The following is a 14,548-nucleotide window of genomic DNA, read 5'->3' as shown; positions in this document are numbered from 1 at the left end:
AAAAAAAAAAAAAAAACTAGTCTGAATTGATCCCACAGGTACCAGGCATCTACCAGGTGACTGGGTCGTTCACTTTCAAACTGATGGCTCCCATTTCAAGATCTGCTTAGCGGATAAAATAGAGGCTAACACTCACCTTCCCACGGACTGCATGATATCAAGCAACAGAGGGGCTGCCAAGTCCGGGCTCAGATGAATGAACGTGGAGAGGACAACAATGGCCAGCCCCAGGGTTTCTTCATCGTATTCTTCGAGAACAGCCCCACAGTCATGGCATCTGCAAAGGAAACAGAGGGCAGACATGTTAGAAAGGCACCGTGGTTTCAAGGTAATACCCAAACTCAACCATTTGCCAGAAGTCTTGGGAGACTCCAGTGCCACTGTCACCGTAAGGCGGGGAAGAGCTTGGGTGGCAGAGATCATGGCCCTTCCTTTACCATTCAGTCCACAAGCTTCCGGCCCCATGGGAGTTTCTGCTCCTTTAGAGAGAGCTTCGGATAGACTAACAGCTTCTGGGACTTCAGGAAAGTGAAATTACGTCTAAGAATAGTCAGTAACTAGAGTTTTTGGATCTGTTTTTACAGTTTTACTTAAACAAAGATAAACGTGCACGTGAGTCATCTATTTGTTCTTCTTCATCGTACAGTTTGGCAATGTTTGGTGGCTCTGACGGCCAGCTGGGCCGCTGTTTCTGTGATGTTCGGGGTTCCTGGAGGAAGCGCTGTGAGTGATCTCAGCACAGTCAGATCTGCTCACATCAGGTCTTCCAGATCCTTGACGCTGTGGACCAGGAACTTCTGGAAGCCACCGGGTGGCCTGTGCCCAGTTTTCCTGTCCCATAACCAACGCTGGGCCTCAGGGTCTGGCCCCTGAATCTCCTTACACCCTGTTGCTAATGCCTCTGGGTTTCTGTCAGATGCACTTAACTTGGACATAGTGTTCTGACTGGTACAGGATGACCTTCAGGGTCCTCTATTTGATGATCTTGGGCTGTATCAGATGTCTAAGGGCAGCCACGATACTGTGCAGGAGACGGCAGCCACCTCACAGGCAGCACCAAGGATGGAGAGGGGATTACGGTAACTAGATTAATTTTCAATTGTCAGAGTGAAAAAATGCCTAGCCATGGCTAGAAGCCTTCAAAAGATGTCCGGTCTGTGGGGAAAAGACAGAGGACTCAAGTGAACCTGGACCCTCTAGGAAGCCTGCGGCGCTGGCCAGTGCCTCTTCTCCACTGCTCCCTTACACCAGCTTTGTGAATGTCTAGTCCCGCTAAACTAATATGGAAGAGCAGTGGCATCTGCTTTTAAGAAACCCACAATGTATTGCTCTTTGCTGTGTCCTAATATAGGTTCCACTCAACTCAACCAAAGGCAGCTTTCTAAAGTGAAATTGAGAACTAAAAATAACTCAGGGACCAGAGCTACGGTTACTGCACCCTTTCCATCTGAAATGCGCCTAAATATGAGCCAAAGAAGAGAGTGTCTTAAAGTTAATTTAACATTTAAAATTCACTTTTGGAACTCTAGAGACAGCACACAAAAGGAACCAAAGGGCTAGGACGGTGGCTCTGTTGGTAAAGGGCTTGCCATGCAAGTATGAGGACCTGAGGTTGAGTCCCAGTACCCAAGTGATAAAGCTGGGTCTGGGGCAAGCGCTTGTAATCCCAGCACTAGGGCTGACCTCTGACCTCCACACACATGCTCACATAAGTGCATGTGCATTGGAACACACAAACACACACACACACACACACACACACACACACACACACACACACACACACACGAGCAACCAGAAGCAACTAAGAAAAATGATAACTTAAAGTGTGGGGGGGGGGAGGTGTTATGACACAAAATGGAGAAATTATACCAAAGCTCTGGGGACATTTCTAGGTAGTTATACAAGCCAGACACATCTGCTTCTCAAGTATGTGAGAAGAACTGTGCTGGCTAGTTTTTATATCAACTTGATACAAGCTAGGGTTATCTGGGAAGAAGAGATCTTAGCTGAGAAAATGCCTCTATGGGCTCAGTCTGTAGGCAAGTCTGTGGGGCATTTTCTTGACTGATGATTGACATGGGAGGGCCCAGGTCACTGTGGGCAGTACCATCCCTGGGCAGGTGGTCTAGGGGTGTATAAAAAAGCAAGCTGAGACAGTGATGAGGAAACAAACCAGCAAGCAGCATTCCTCCATGGCCCCTGCATCAGTTCCTGCCTCCAAGTTCCTGCCTTGATTTTCCTAAGTGACGGACTACAAGTTGTAAAATAACTTTGTTTGGGGTCATAGTGTTTAATCACAGCAGTCGAAACCCTAGGACAGCCTTCACCTCACTTCTGACTGCACAATGAGCAACACTATGTGGATATTTGCACCATCCTTTCTACCTCACTTTCCTTTATTAGACTGTGAGCCCCCTTTATCCAGGAGCCTGTCTAGTCCCTGGGGTCTGTGCGGGTTTGAAAATCTCCAAGCCTCATTTTATTTTATCATACACACTAAAAAAATATTGGTGTGCCAGGCAAGACATAGGGTACTTAGGGCACAAAACACAGAAGAAATTGTTCTCATCCCAGGGAACTCACGATCTATTTTATAACACGTACCTGTACTATGTAGACAAAGAGATAAAATACAGTGTGACAAGTGCTGGGCTGGAGATAGGCCAGAGGCTTTGGGAAACTGGAGAAGGGTGTGACTAATCCTTTCCCTCACAACCAGGGGAACTTTGCCTTCTGCTAGATTTTAAGTGTGCAATCCGAAGTTCACTAGGAAGATCAAGTACCAAGAAAGAACACATTGGGAATGCTCTGGAAACAGAGAAGGGGCTGAAGAAAGAGCAGTAGGGACATTCACCCACTAGAATGCCTTCAAGCTAAACATGTGGGCTTAATCCTAGAAGAACTCAGGGCTATCAGCAACTGATGGTCTGGGAGGTGATGAGCCAGTCTGAGATGCAGAGAGTGGACTGTACTTCCAGGATGCAAGAAGAATGAAGCCAGGCAGTAGTGGCACATGCCTTTAATCCCAGCACTCTGGAGGCAGAGGCAGGTGGATCTCCTCTGAGATCCAGGCCAGCCAGCGCTACTCAGAGAAACCCTATCTAGACATCCCATCCCCATCCCCCCCACACTGCCAAAAAAAAAAAAAAAATGGAGTCTCTTCTTTGTTCCCAGTGTAACAATTAGACATTCCCAGGCTGAAGATTTTATGAGTGTTAAATTATTTTTAGGGGTAAGTGGGATTATCTGATTCCATCCAATTTAAAGGGGGGGGGCGCTGCCAAAGCATAAACAAAACACTACTCATAGTGCATGCATTTCTAAATCTCAATTGTGTACAACACAGCTTCAGCCCTTTGAAAAATAAGGAATGCAAAGTGCACTTCTTCACCTGGGGACCAAACTCTAACTCTATAACCAAAGCACAAGAAAAAGCAAGCAAACGAACAAACAAAAACCAGGGAGCTTACTTGTCCGTCATCACCGTTGGCTGCTCATCCGTGAACTCTTCGGGTGCGGGCACAAACATACTGGCAATGCTGGGTGCTGACAGCAGACTGGATTTAGTGGCACCTGGATAAGCAGCAGAGAGACAACCATGAACACAGCTTCTGGAGCCAGGACAGTCTCCACTCGGCATTCATTAACTCTCAGAAGATCACGTTCATGAGATCACAGACATCCCACCCGGGGCATGACAAAGGCCTGAGAGGGAACTAAGACCAAGGAAGAACTGGATGCCCTACCTCTCTCTTGCTTCAGGACTTTAAAAAACCAGAAAGTTCAGCTGGGCCAGCAGGGTCTAGATAAAGATGGACTTCCTAGCATTAAATGAACAATATGATATTTCTAATGCACAAGTGCATATCATCATTAAAGTGGGCTTCTATGAGAAGGCAGTGAGACCCCAAACTTCATACACTTAAACAAGAGGGGAGGTAGTGAGACCCCAAACTTCACACACATGAACGAAGGGGACACTAGAAAACTAGTTCAGTATTCTGCTTTGGAAATTATTATCATAAACACTATAGCGAAAAGACTTTCCTGTCAACTGACGTATTTGTGAATGCAGGGTTAGCTACATCACTTAATGACTTGCTCTGCTTCACTCAGTCAATACAACAGTTTCAAAACTTTGAGCTTAGATCTTTTCAAGGAAATCCGAGGCCAGAATCTTAGCAACCAGCACCAACAGACAGTGAATGTGGGGACTGGAAAGATGGTTCAGCAGTTAAGAGAGCCTTCTGCTCTTCCAGAGGACTCAAGTCTGGTTCCCAGTATCCACATCAAGGCAGCTTACACCTGCCTGAGACTCCAGCTCCAGGAGCCTGACAGGCTCTTCTTCTGGCCCGCATGGGCACCTGCATGCATGTGAGTACACACACACACACACACACACACACACACACACACACATGCACACACACACACACTATAAATCTCAAAACATAATGTGGAGAGTCAGGAGGGTGTTCTCCATTAAGAAGCCACCAGTGCAGGGCAGATCCCCTGGAACTGTGTAAATGAGGCCTCTAAGATGACTCCCAGAGTGACAACGTGAAATAATAGCATGCTCTGCTAAGTAGTAACTGTTAATCTGAGTTCTTCAAGCAGACAAAAAAAAAGCATAATAAAATATGATCATTTAAATAATCCATTTCTCATCATGAAACACATAACTTGGTCCTGAAAAAAAAATGTATGATTTCTCCTCAGAAAGAATAACAACTGAAAGAATGGTCACTAAAGACATGAGAATACAAGTCTTAGACGTCTAGCCTGGAGGGCGATGCTGCCGTCTGAGGTTTGGGAAATGGTGTTGAAGTTCTCGCTAACACACTATAGACCCCCTCCCCAGCGTATTTCTGAGAAGCAAAGACTTGCAAACACAAGTACCAACTATCTAAAAGTATCTTCACCTTCCTGAGATCCCAATTGGGAATACAAACCTTGCTACCATACCTATCAGCTGTTTCTGAGCTAGCTTTTCTTCCCAGGGATATCTAAGTGTACGGTTAACAAAGAATGTCTGTAAAAATGTTGCACGGTGTCAAAGACGTCAGCAAATCGACAGTAGAGTCGGCAAAAGCACAAGCCTATAAACAGTTCTCCACATCTCACGATCATTGATAGGAATACTAGTCAGAGGTGAAAATGACTACGCCAGAGCAGAAAAAAAAATCAGCCCAAAAATATCTGGTAATATGTCCACAATCTCACTACAAACAACTCCAAGATTACAAGATTGTCAAGATTACAACCCAAGGAACAAGAAGGACTCTGGCGTTTCTGTGGCTTCCCAACAAGCATTACCTAAGGGGAGGTGTTTTCACAGCAGCCCCATGAAGTTGTTTTTCTCTAATGACAACACAGAAAGTATGCTGCAATATTTATGGCAGGCCTCTATCAAAGCAAATAGGTTAGGTGACTGGGCATGGGTTCTTATAGGACATTGTTAGCTGAACAATGGATTGCTAAATCCTGCTATCGAAGTGGAACCAGGGAGTAATGTATGAGAAGGTGAGAAATATGAAAAAAGACAGCCACAAACCTCAGCAACTTTTCCTTGTAAGTGATCCACAACTAAGTCGGCGGTATTAAACTCAGCCTCTGTTTCTGTCCTCCACTTGCTGGCAATAACTCTGAGCCCACCACCACTGTTGCCTGCCAGAACATCCAGAGTGCCTCCGTACAGAACCATAACAGAGAGCTCTCCAAAACTTGAACACAGAGGGGACCATCTCCAAAGCCCAACTTCAAAGCTGGAGATGCTGATCAACGTCTCTTTTGGGATCTCAGAGACGGGAGAGACTCTGAGGATGCGCTTGTCTCAAAGCACACATCAGCTGCGCAACTGCACCCATGGACTCTCCCACTTGCAGTGAGAGAGAGACTGTAAAACTGTGCATCACCTTGATGCTTCCACCTTTACCTCACCGTGGTTTTGGTAGGTCACTTAGATGACTGAGCATCACCCTGATGCTTTCACCTTTATTTCATGCTGGTTTTGATAGGTCACTTAGATCACAACCAAGGACCAAAGATTTGTTTCAACCACCCTGACTTACGAAAGCATTTCTTAGCCTCACAGACAAGTGTCTCATCTCATCTGCTGGAGGGCCAGAGTGCTACTCATTACCAAAGAAGTGTCCAGGAAGGTGGACACAAATTTCTCCTCAGGCTTTAGAAAATTTGAAGAGTAGTTTAGCCTAGCAACATAGGTTTGCTTGATTCAAGAGACTACTTAGAAAACATGGTCAGAATTCTTTTCTTTCTTTCTTCCTTTCTTTCTTTCTTTCTTTCTTTCTTTCTTTCTTTCTTCCTTCCTTCCTTCCTTTCTTTCTTTCTTTTGTAACCAATGATAGGTTCATCAGCCTTCTGAATTTTAATAACAAAGGTAATAATTAACTAACTATGTAGTTAAATGCATGGGATGAATTTGGAAAAGAAAAATTCCAATGATCTTAGTGCAGATGCATACTCATTTTGTTCCCACAACTAGAATAAAGTGTGTAGTTTAATACATAATTCAAGATAGCTAGAAAAGAAGCTGTTTATCCATAGTCCCAACATTCTAGAAAAAAATAAGGACAATCTGAACTCTGCTCAGGAAAAGAATATAGGGTGACATGGGAAACTGATGCATCTTGGGAGGAAGGCTGAAGAGTCCAGGGATGCCTGGTCTAGAAATAGCTTAGGGACATAAGAAATGGGCAGTTATTTTCAAATGTCCAAAGTGTGAGGTGAGAGATGCTAGAATTGTCTTGTGTGGCCCCAAGCTTTAGAAAGATACTCTATGGCAGGGCTTTTGTTGGACACATTCAAGGATGAACTGTCATGAATTCCCCAGCCCTGGAGGTATTTTACAGGTTGGGAATATGTGAAGCTGTTGAAGAAGAGGCTTTGCACCTGCTGGGTGGATCTGTGAGGGACACATGGTCCTTCAGTTCTACAGTCTGAGACCCTGGGACTCAACCAACCTCTTGTTCTCAGCGGCTGTCCCTCCAGGTCAGGGTTTAGGCACATTGGCACATTACACTGGCGTTTCCCGGGCTGTACCTGTTCTGTGGACAAAGAGAGCATTTCAGTCTTCAGTGTGGTCAGTTTAATACCAGTCACAGCACAGTCACAGTCACAGCACAACCAACGCAGCAAACCTTCACATGGCGCCATTTTTGTCATGGTTACTTTATTAAGACAGAAAAGGGAAACCTGCGGGTAGGGTTAGTCACGGTTCTGTTACAAACCTGTCACTCAGTTAAATGGGCTGCAGCTGAAATGGTAGAGGACCTAAAACTACTTTTTTTTTAAAGTTCTAGTCCCACTCTGTTTCAAAAGAATGCAAATCCTGTGTCTCCTGATAGGAAATGAAGGGCCAGTGTCATGGCCATGAAAGAATGCTTTATGCAAATCAACAAATACATCAATGATACTCTGGAGTAATGGCTAGACAGTTCACACGGGAAACACATGGACCAGATAGAGAAAATGATAGAGATTCGGCTGAGAGATGGAGAGCAAGAACAGGGAGCAAGAATGGAGTGACGCTTAGGGCATGTTCATTCACACAGAAGATGTGGACAGTGGAGAGGAGGCAGACTTTCTATGAATGGGCTGGTGCATGCTGGGCGAATTTGTCATAACTCAATTTAAGCTGTCATTCTCAGTGTGTCTACATGACCATAGTTGTTCCTGGTGGAAACTAGAGCGTCACGGAATCGTGTGTGGTTCAAAGTGACATGTCACCTAACATGATATTCCATGTTCACAGACTCCTCCGCTGGGCTCAGGTAATAAGCATGAGAACACCAAAGCCAGGTGTAATGTAGGCTCAACCACAGAAGGCTGAGGCAAAACGATCACTTGAGCCCAGATGTTCAAGGCCAGCCTGGGTGGTAACAAAGAAAGATCCTGTGTCCAAAACAAAACAATCAAAAAACTTGAGAATAATGAGTTAAAGCTTTTATTAAGGGACTCAGAGATAAGTGAACAAAGTTGGGGAGTGGAAAATTAAAAAATAAGCCCCAGCTGTGTTCAGTGAGAGAAATCTGGACAACATGGAATCTTAAGTGTGAAGCCAAGAAGATGAGAACCATTAAGTCTGGTTGAAAAGTAAAAAAAAAAAAAAATGGCTAAATGGGTTATTTGGCATCATGAAGCGTTTTGTAGCTTAAAGCTCAGATCAGAAATTGAGGTCAATTTACATATTCATAACTCTACTTAATCAAATTAGATTATAGTTGTAGTCAGAATCTACAATGGCTGAGGCTGCGCTACACACCGAGCTACAACAGCATGTAGCCCAAGTCAGGGCCTCCAAGTCAACCTGAGCATTTAGTACCAAAGATCTAACTGAGCTGCGCTTCTCAGGTTCCATGGCTTCATCTCTGGAGATGGCGGTACAGTCCCCCATGGTACAGAGAAGGGAGCCAATGCTCAAACCAAATATATTCTTGGGGATGGCTAGCCAGTGTCTTTCCCCCCTCTCTCTTGTCTGTTGTCTCTTGGCTACTCATTACTCACTCCTGTATGCCACTAAATGAAACCACCAAGCCTTTGACATGTCAAAAAATCTTCGAATTCTGGGAGTCTGAAGCTGTCTGTTACACACAAGGGTGGGTGTAGTATGTGGATCTCTTCTTGAAGAACAACAAAGATAAATGGGAGGACATACATACAATTTGAAAAACAGCCCAGGATTTTGGTTGTGTGCACACCATGATTCTGCATCATAATGAAGAAATTAAAAAAAAAAAATCTCACAGTTGGAGCCAGAAAATAATAACCAAAATACTAAAGGGCACTCCCACAGCATGTTGCAATAATCAGCCCTCATATTTTCATGGTGTATGCACACTTCAAGGTGCTTTTGTGTCTGTAATCTTGTACCGCAAATGACCCATTTAATTTAAGAAGGAAAAACTAAGGCAAGACAGGCACTTAAAAGAGGACCACTGCTGTACAGTGAGCTGAGAAGGCAGTGTACATAGAAGATGTGATAAGGTTCAGGAAATGCAAAGCGGTCATATTTAAAACGGATGTGCCACAGCGGTCAATTCTTACTGTACAACAGGTTAGGTGCAGTTCTGGCTTATGAACATGAAAGTGTGTGGCTGCAGCCTGATGACCCTGCTGGCTAAAATACACAACTCATTGTCAGACTTGGAGACCACGACATTACCAAGTTGACATTTGATATTAAACTTCAGTACTTTATAATTTATGAATGAGGGTATTGATAATCTGGTGCCTTTAAAACTTTGTACCATGAAATCGTAGCTCCACCCCTCCTCCCCAGGCAGATAATCTGAGATCTGAAATCTGGCTCTTACAGGAATAAAGAGTTGGGCATGCCTAAATGAGACCCGTCTAAACAGAGACGAGCCTAGATGGGGATCAGCCTAGACGTAGACCACAATGCTCTAGAGCACTTGGAAAATCTGAATATATGTTCATTACTTCCAGGTTATTAAAAAACTATTTTAACCAAAGAACACAAGAAGTGGACACAGAGAAAGTGGTGTTAGCTAATCTGAGAGGCAAAGAAGAAGAAAAGGCTTGACCCACCAGTGTCCCAGCTGCTGATGTTATGGGGGGCGCTAGACTGATGCTCCAGCTGTCGCTTCATTAACTGGCTCATTGTCAGAACTCCCAGGGATCCCCTTTTCATCTGCCTATACTGAGCTATATGAAGGAAATTAGGAGATGATTACTGGGGGGGAATATATTTCCCATAGCACACATAGGCTCTATACATCCACACAAATCTTAATTCAGTATTTGTTAGCTATCTGTAATTTTTGCTAAATTATATGCTCCTAATCAAATGAAAAAACTTAAGCCTTCTGTCATTTCCGCTGTCTCTGCGGTACAGGCAATAACACTCCTTAGCGTTCATCTACCAACTATACATATTTACTCAATGAATGCAATATGCTTATTTGTGTTAGCTTTTTTACTTATGTGCTCTGCCACATTCTAAAAAGGATTCAGAACCAACAGTGCTACCTTGAATTGAATCGAAAGCTACTGAGGTAAGCCAAAACATTGATTTAAAAGTCTGTACTATTTCCAAGCTATTTGAGCCCCTGTCTACTATTTAGAAAATGTGAATTAAATAGCACTCCACAAGTACGCTCTTCGTTTGACAAAACAATGGTAACATTTCTGTCCTACAATTCAGCCTTGATATGATTCTCAGCAATGAAAAGCTGTAAGCTTTTCCAAACCAGAGACCATCCAAAGCACACTGCCAACTGTGTGCTAACTTAGAAAGTCACCCTCACCTTTGCTCCTGTTCCCCTGTGCGACACTCCATGCCTACACACCAGCCAGTGTGAGCACTCAGTCTCACCAAGATGGCTGTACGCCTGACCCCCAGACACCCAGATGTTGACAACTTGGGTTCCCCCACCCGACTTACTTGAAAGGGCAAGTTCAGAAGCCAAAGCTGTTGAACTGCACACCCTAGAAAGGAATTGCAGAGACCAGAACGTCCACTGACTAGCCCCTGGGCAACTCTGAATGATATGTATAGGTTTCACAGTCAACAATGAGACAGCAGCTACGTGTGAAGTGAAATCATTTATAACATCATTTCTGGTGTAGTCCGCATGCTGTTTGATTTATGGTGGTCATGGCATGTTTAGTTACAAAACAATCAACCAGCAACTTGAGTCAGAAAGGAATGGGGTGGGATTCGTGTGTCTTGGAGCCCATAATCACTAAATTTGTGGGAATAGCTAACCGACTAAGTAGTAAATGTCACTGATTTGTTTATGATTCGTTAACTTTACAAGTTTGCAACTACTTGAAAAGTAAAGCTTCAAGAACAATTCAAAAGCAGAAATATTCTGGGTTTGAATCCAGAGCCTTGCATGTGTAAAGCAAGTCACCTTCTGACTGAACTACATGCCAAGCTAAAAACAGAAATCTTGTAAAGGATTTTAAAAAATTAAAAATAAGTGGCATCTTGCAGACTCAGTCAAGTATGGATATAAAACCTCTAGTGTTGAGATGACTTCCCCACTTCTTCATTTTGGTTTGGTTTGCAGTGCTGGGGATGGGACCCAGACCCTCACACATGCTAGGCAAGGGCTCTGCCACTGAACTCCATTTTCCCAGTCTCTCAAATGATTCCAAAGACTGCCGAATTCCTGAGAGCAAAATCAGTGGATGAGGTTCCTGGCATTATGCCTCCAAGAGCACACCACCGAATTCTATGACGATGCTTTTCATGACAAGAGCAGGGAAGATGGGGTGCTAAACTCACCCCCAAAAGGCTGGACTCAGTCATGACTATGAGATCCTGACCCCTTTGACACACTGGAATTACAGCAATTTCACCATTCTGTCCATTTCTAATCATACTGCTTAGAGTTCTAGGAGGGAATTCAGTGTCCTTTTGTTTTTAAAGATGACTCATGTAAATAAGGAAAAGAAAATATACTATTGTGATTTTTGTCAAGTTATCAAAACATTCTTCATGATTAAAAAAATAAACACAACACTTAGTTTTAGAACTAGCCATTCTATTTTGCAACCAAAGGCAAAATATATGCTACTTAGAAACTATTTCTTAAAACTTTTACAGTCATATAATATAATTGATTTAGAATTATTCAAAGACTGTGTGGAATACTAAAAATAGTATCGACTTGAAAATCTAATAGATCAAAGTATTCGTTTCTATCTCTATCACTTGGTGGCTCTGTGACTTTAGGCAAGCCATTCAGCCTTTCTCCTCTGTCTGCCATGCAGTGCGTATGTAAGGAGTGGATCGAGATCATGCTGTGTGTGAGCCGTTTGTCATGGCGTCAATACAGGAGGAGAATCAAATAAATGTTATCTAGGATCATCATTAAGACTGTACCCTCCTTGGGGAAAAATGAGGTTCTATTTATTCACCTTTGATCCCCAATGACAAGCACAATACCTGGCCCCCACCAGATAATGCATGGAATAATGAATGAATAATGAATGAATGAATGCGCAAATGGATAAGAGAATGGTGACAATGGTTCTTTTCCACACAACCAGACCAGCATTTACACTAAGAACTGTATCTGGCTTTTCAGACCATCCTCCTTTCAAAAGATGGTCCATGAAGACTCACTAACTCTTCAGGCAGCATCCATATGGAACACAAGTTTATCAGGACATGAGAGAAAGATTTCCAGAAAGTACACTTCTATCTGTCTGGGTCACTGATTCCTTCCAAGAATTTCTTTCTGCTGAAAATCTCCCGACACCACTGAGCTGGGGAAACACCCTGATGGAACAGTAGTAGAGCTCAAGATTCTTGTGGTCAAAACCTAGCTCCCAAGAGCAGGGGGAAGTTTCAAAATACCTCGTGTAGACTTTGTGATGTGTTGGGCCGTTTTTATTTTCAGCAACTAAAAAGGGCAGATTTAGTTGCACCTATAGGATCATGGTACATTTATTTTAGGATAACCCAGATAAAGCTGTGCTCATGATAGAAGGTAACTCAGATTTAACCAAGTAAGATTCTGTCATGAACAAAGTTTTGCATGTACCACATGACCAGTTTTATGTTCTATGGTCAGGCTAGTAGTGATGTTTACTTTGTTGAAAGATGAAATTTGGTATTTATTCCTTAATAAATTAGGGTTCTTGGACAATCCAACATTTGAGGAATGGACTAAAGCAGGCCATGCTACCCTCAAGAGTTTCATAGAGTGCACAACAGTGTATCATTGAGGAAGCTATTGAAGCACTATTTTTTTAAGTAGGAGAGTTAGCAAAACTGAAAGTAATACGTATAGGTCATGTTCCAAAACTGACACATGCAGACACCGTCACTGAGAAACACTTACTTGATATTGACGAGTGGCTTCCTGTTTCAGGCGCACCTGCTTCTAACGTAGGGGCAGATGAAGATTCCCGTGGCATTTCCAATGTTGAAAGTCCTTTAGAAGAGGGATCTACAAATGGAAATACTGTTTAAAGTTAAGGACAGTGGTGGAAAGTCATTGGAGAGCCTTTCTGGGTCTTTTTCCCTCTTGTCTACACTGTCCATTCAAATCTGTAGGCACTTTCTGCCTCTAGCGATTACCTTAGAGAGATTACATATATTCTACATCACCACATTCTGTATGCGCTGCTATGTCCCTCAGGAGACTGAAGCTTGCGTAGCTGTAAAGCTCACGCTTGAAATGTCCATGGTGCTAACTAGCTCTGAACACTTCACTGTTCCATATTTGCTGCTTTTCAGCTAACACCTAATATTCCATTCCACCTATCTCCACCTTTGTCTGAAAGTTTCCTCTTTTTCATTTATATTTCAATCTTCAATAGAGGATTTCACATCCAGGGAGGCTTCCAAGATACTGTTTCCCTCCCAAAAACTGAGTCAGGTGACTCTCTTATGGAGCATTTGCCCTTATGTTTTCCAAACATATCACACTGTAATGTTATTATTTACTTATTTGCCTATAAATGTTACTAAGCTGAAAGCAATTTAAGAGCAGGATCTTTTTCTACTATGAAATAAACAGTACTGAGAGTCTCGGTTTCTTTAGAGCAGTAGTTCTCAACCTTCCTAATGCTGCAACCATTTAATATAGTTGCTCGTGTTATGGTGATCCTCAACCCCAAAATTATTCCGTTGCAGAGGAGGAGTGGATATGGGGGAGAGGAGAGGTGAAGAAGAGGACTGGAAGGAGAGGAGGGAGGGGAAACTGCAGTCAGGATGTAATATATGAGAGAAGAAGAAAGAAAAAGGAAAACATTATTTCATTGCTAGTTCATAACTGTAATTTTGCTTCTGTTATGAACTGTAATGCAAATATCTGATATGCTGGATATCTCAACCCACAAAGGGATGATGACCCACAGGTTGAGAACCACTGCTTTAGAGGGACACAACCTCTATTTTGTTTTTTTTCTACTGAATAAATGTCCTCCCTGATGTGAAGTATTTTATGCATATAATACTGCCTTACTAATCTATCAACATTGAGAAAGAAGCCTTCTTACACCATTCTAGATAACTGCACAGTAACCTCTCGAAATTTCTCAAAGGATCGTCATGTCAAACCTACAATTCTTTCCAGCAGCACTGGGCAGTGAATACACTGAGCCTCTTGCTGGCTCAGAGTTGCCAGTGTGGGTTTCCATGACTACACTGAGCTGTGAGTTAGAGATAGTCATCCCAAGTGGCTTCAAGCTCTTAAACTCAAAAGGTACCATCTCGTCTTTTTCATAACACCAACTGCTTCTTCTTGCCACAGAGCAATCCACAATATTTTATCATTAATGTTTGCTGTTCCAACACTAGATGCCATTAAACCTGTTAAGGTGTCAGATATAAAAAGTCCCAGGACAGAGAGTCTGGGACAAAGTTTTGGGACAATGGCTTTGGAATATCTACTTTTCAGTTTTAGAGGTCTTTCTGATACATAGATATAGTTGCCATATTAATAATTTCATGTGTGTCCTGAATGTACATGTTCATGTGGGTGTGTGTAGGTGTGCCAGGGTTTGATGCTGAATGTGTTCCTTGATCACTCTTTACTTTTTT

The 14,548-nt window shown here is 42.9% G+C and overlaps 1 protein-coding gene across 2 annotated transcripts in view; it reads right to left on the bottom strand.

Moving 5' to 3' along the window:
* Positions 1 to 14,548, bottom strand: part of Unc79 (unc-79 homolog, NALCN channel complex subunit) — a 192,915-nt gene that overhangs the window by 51,814 nt on the left and 126,553 nt on the right. For both annotated transcript variants that reach the window (XM_059279488.1, XM_059279489.1), the window contains 5 exons: positions 12,843 to 12,950; positions 9,574 to 9,690; positions 6,987 to 7,070; positions 3,474 to 3,576; positions 137 to 277 (listed from right to left, as the gene is read on the bottom strand). In XM_059279488.1, the coding sequence (XP_059135471.1) occupies positions 137 to 277; positions 3,474 to 3,576; positions 6,987 to 7,070; positions 9,574 to 9,690; positions 12,843 to 12,950 (553 nt within the window). The remainder of the gene's footprint in view (positions 1 to 136; positions 278 to 3,473; positions 3,577 to 6,986; positions 7,071 to 9,573; positions 9,691 to 12,842; positions 12,951 to 14,548) is intronic.

Source organism: Peromyscus eremicus, chromosome 14 (assembly GCF_949786415.1).
Source record: "Peromyscus eremicus chromosome 14, PerEre_H2_v1, whole genome shotgun sequence".
Lineage (NCBI taxonomy): Eukaryota > Metazoa > Chordata > Mammalia > Rodentia > Cricetidae > Peromyscus > Peromyscus eremicus.
This window is presented reverse-complemented; position numbering and strand designations above follow the sequence as displayed.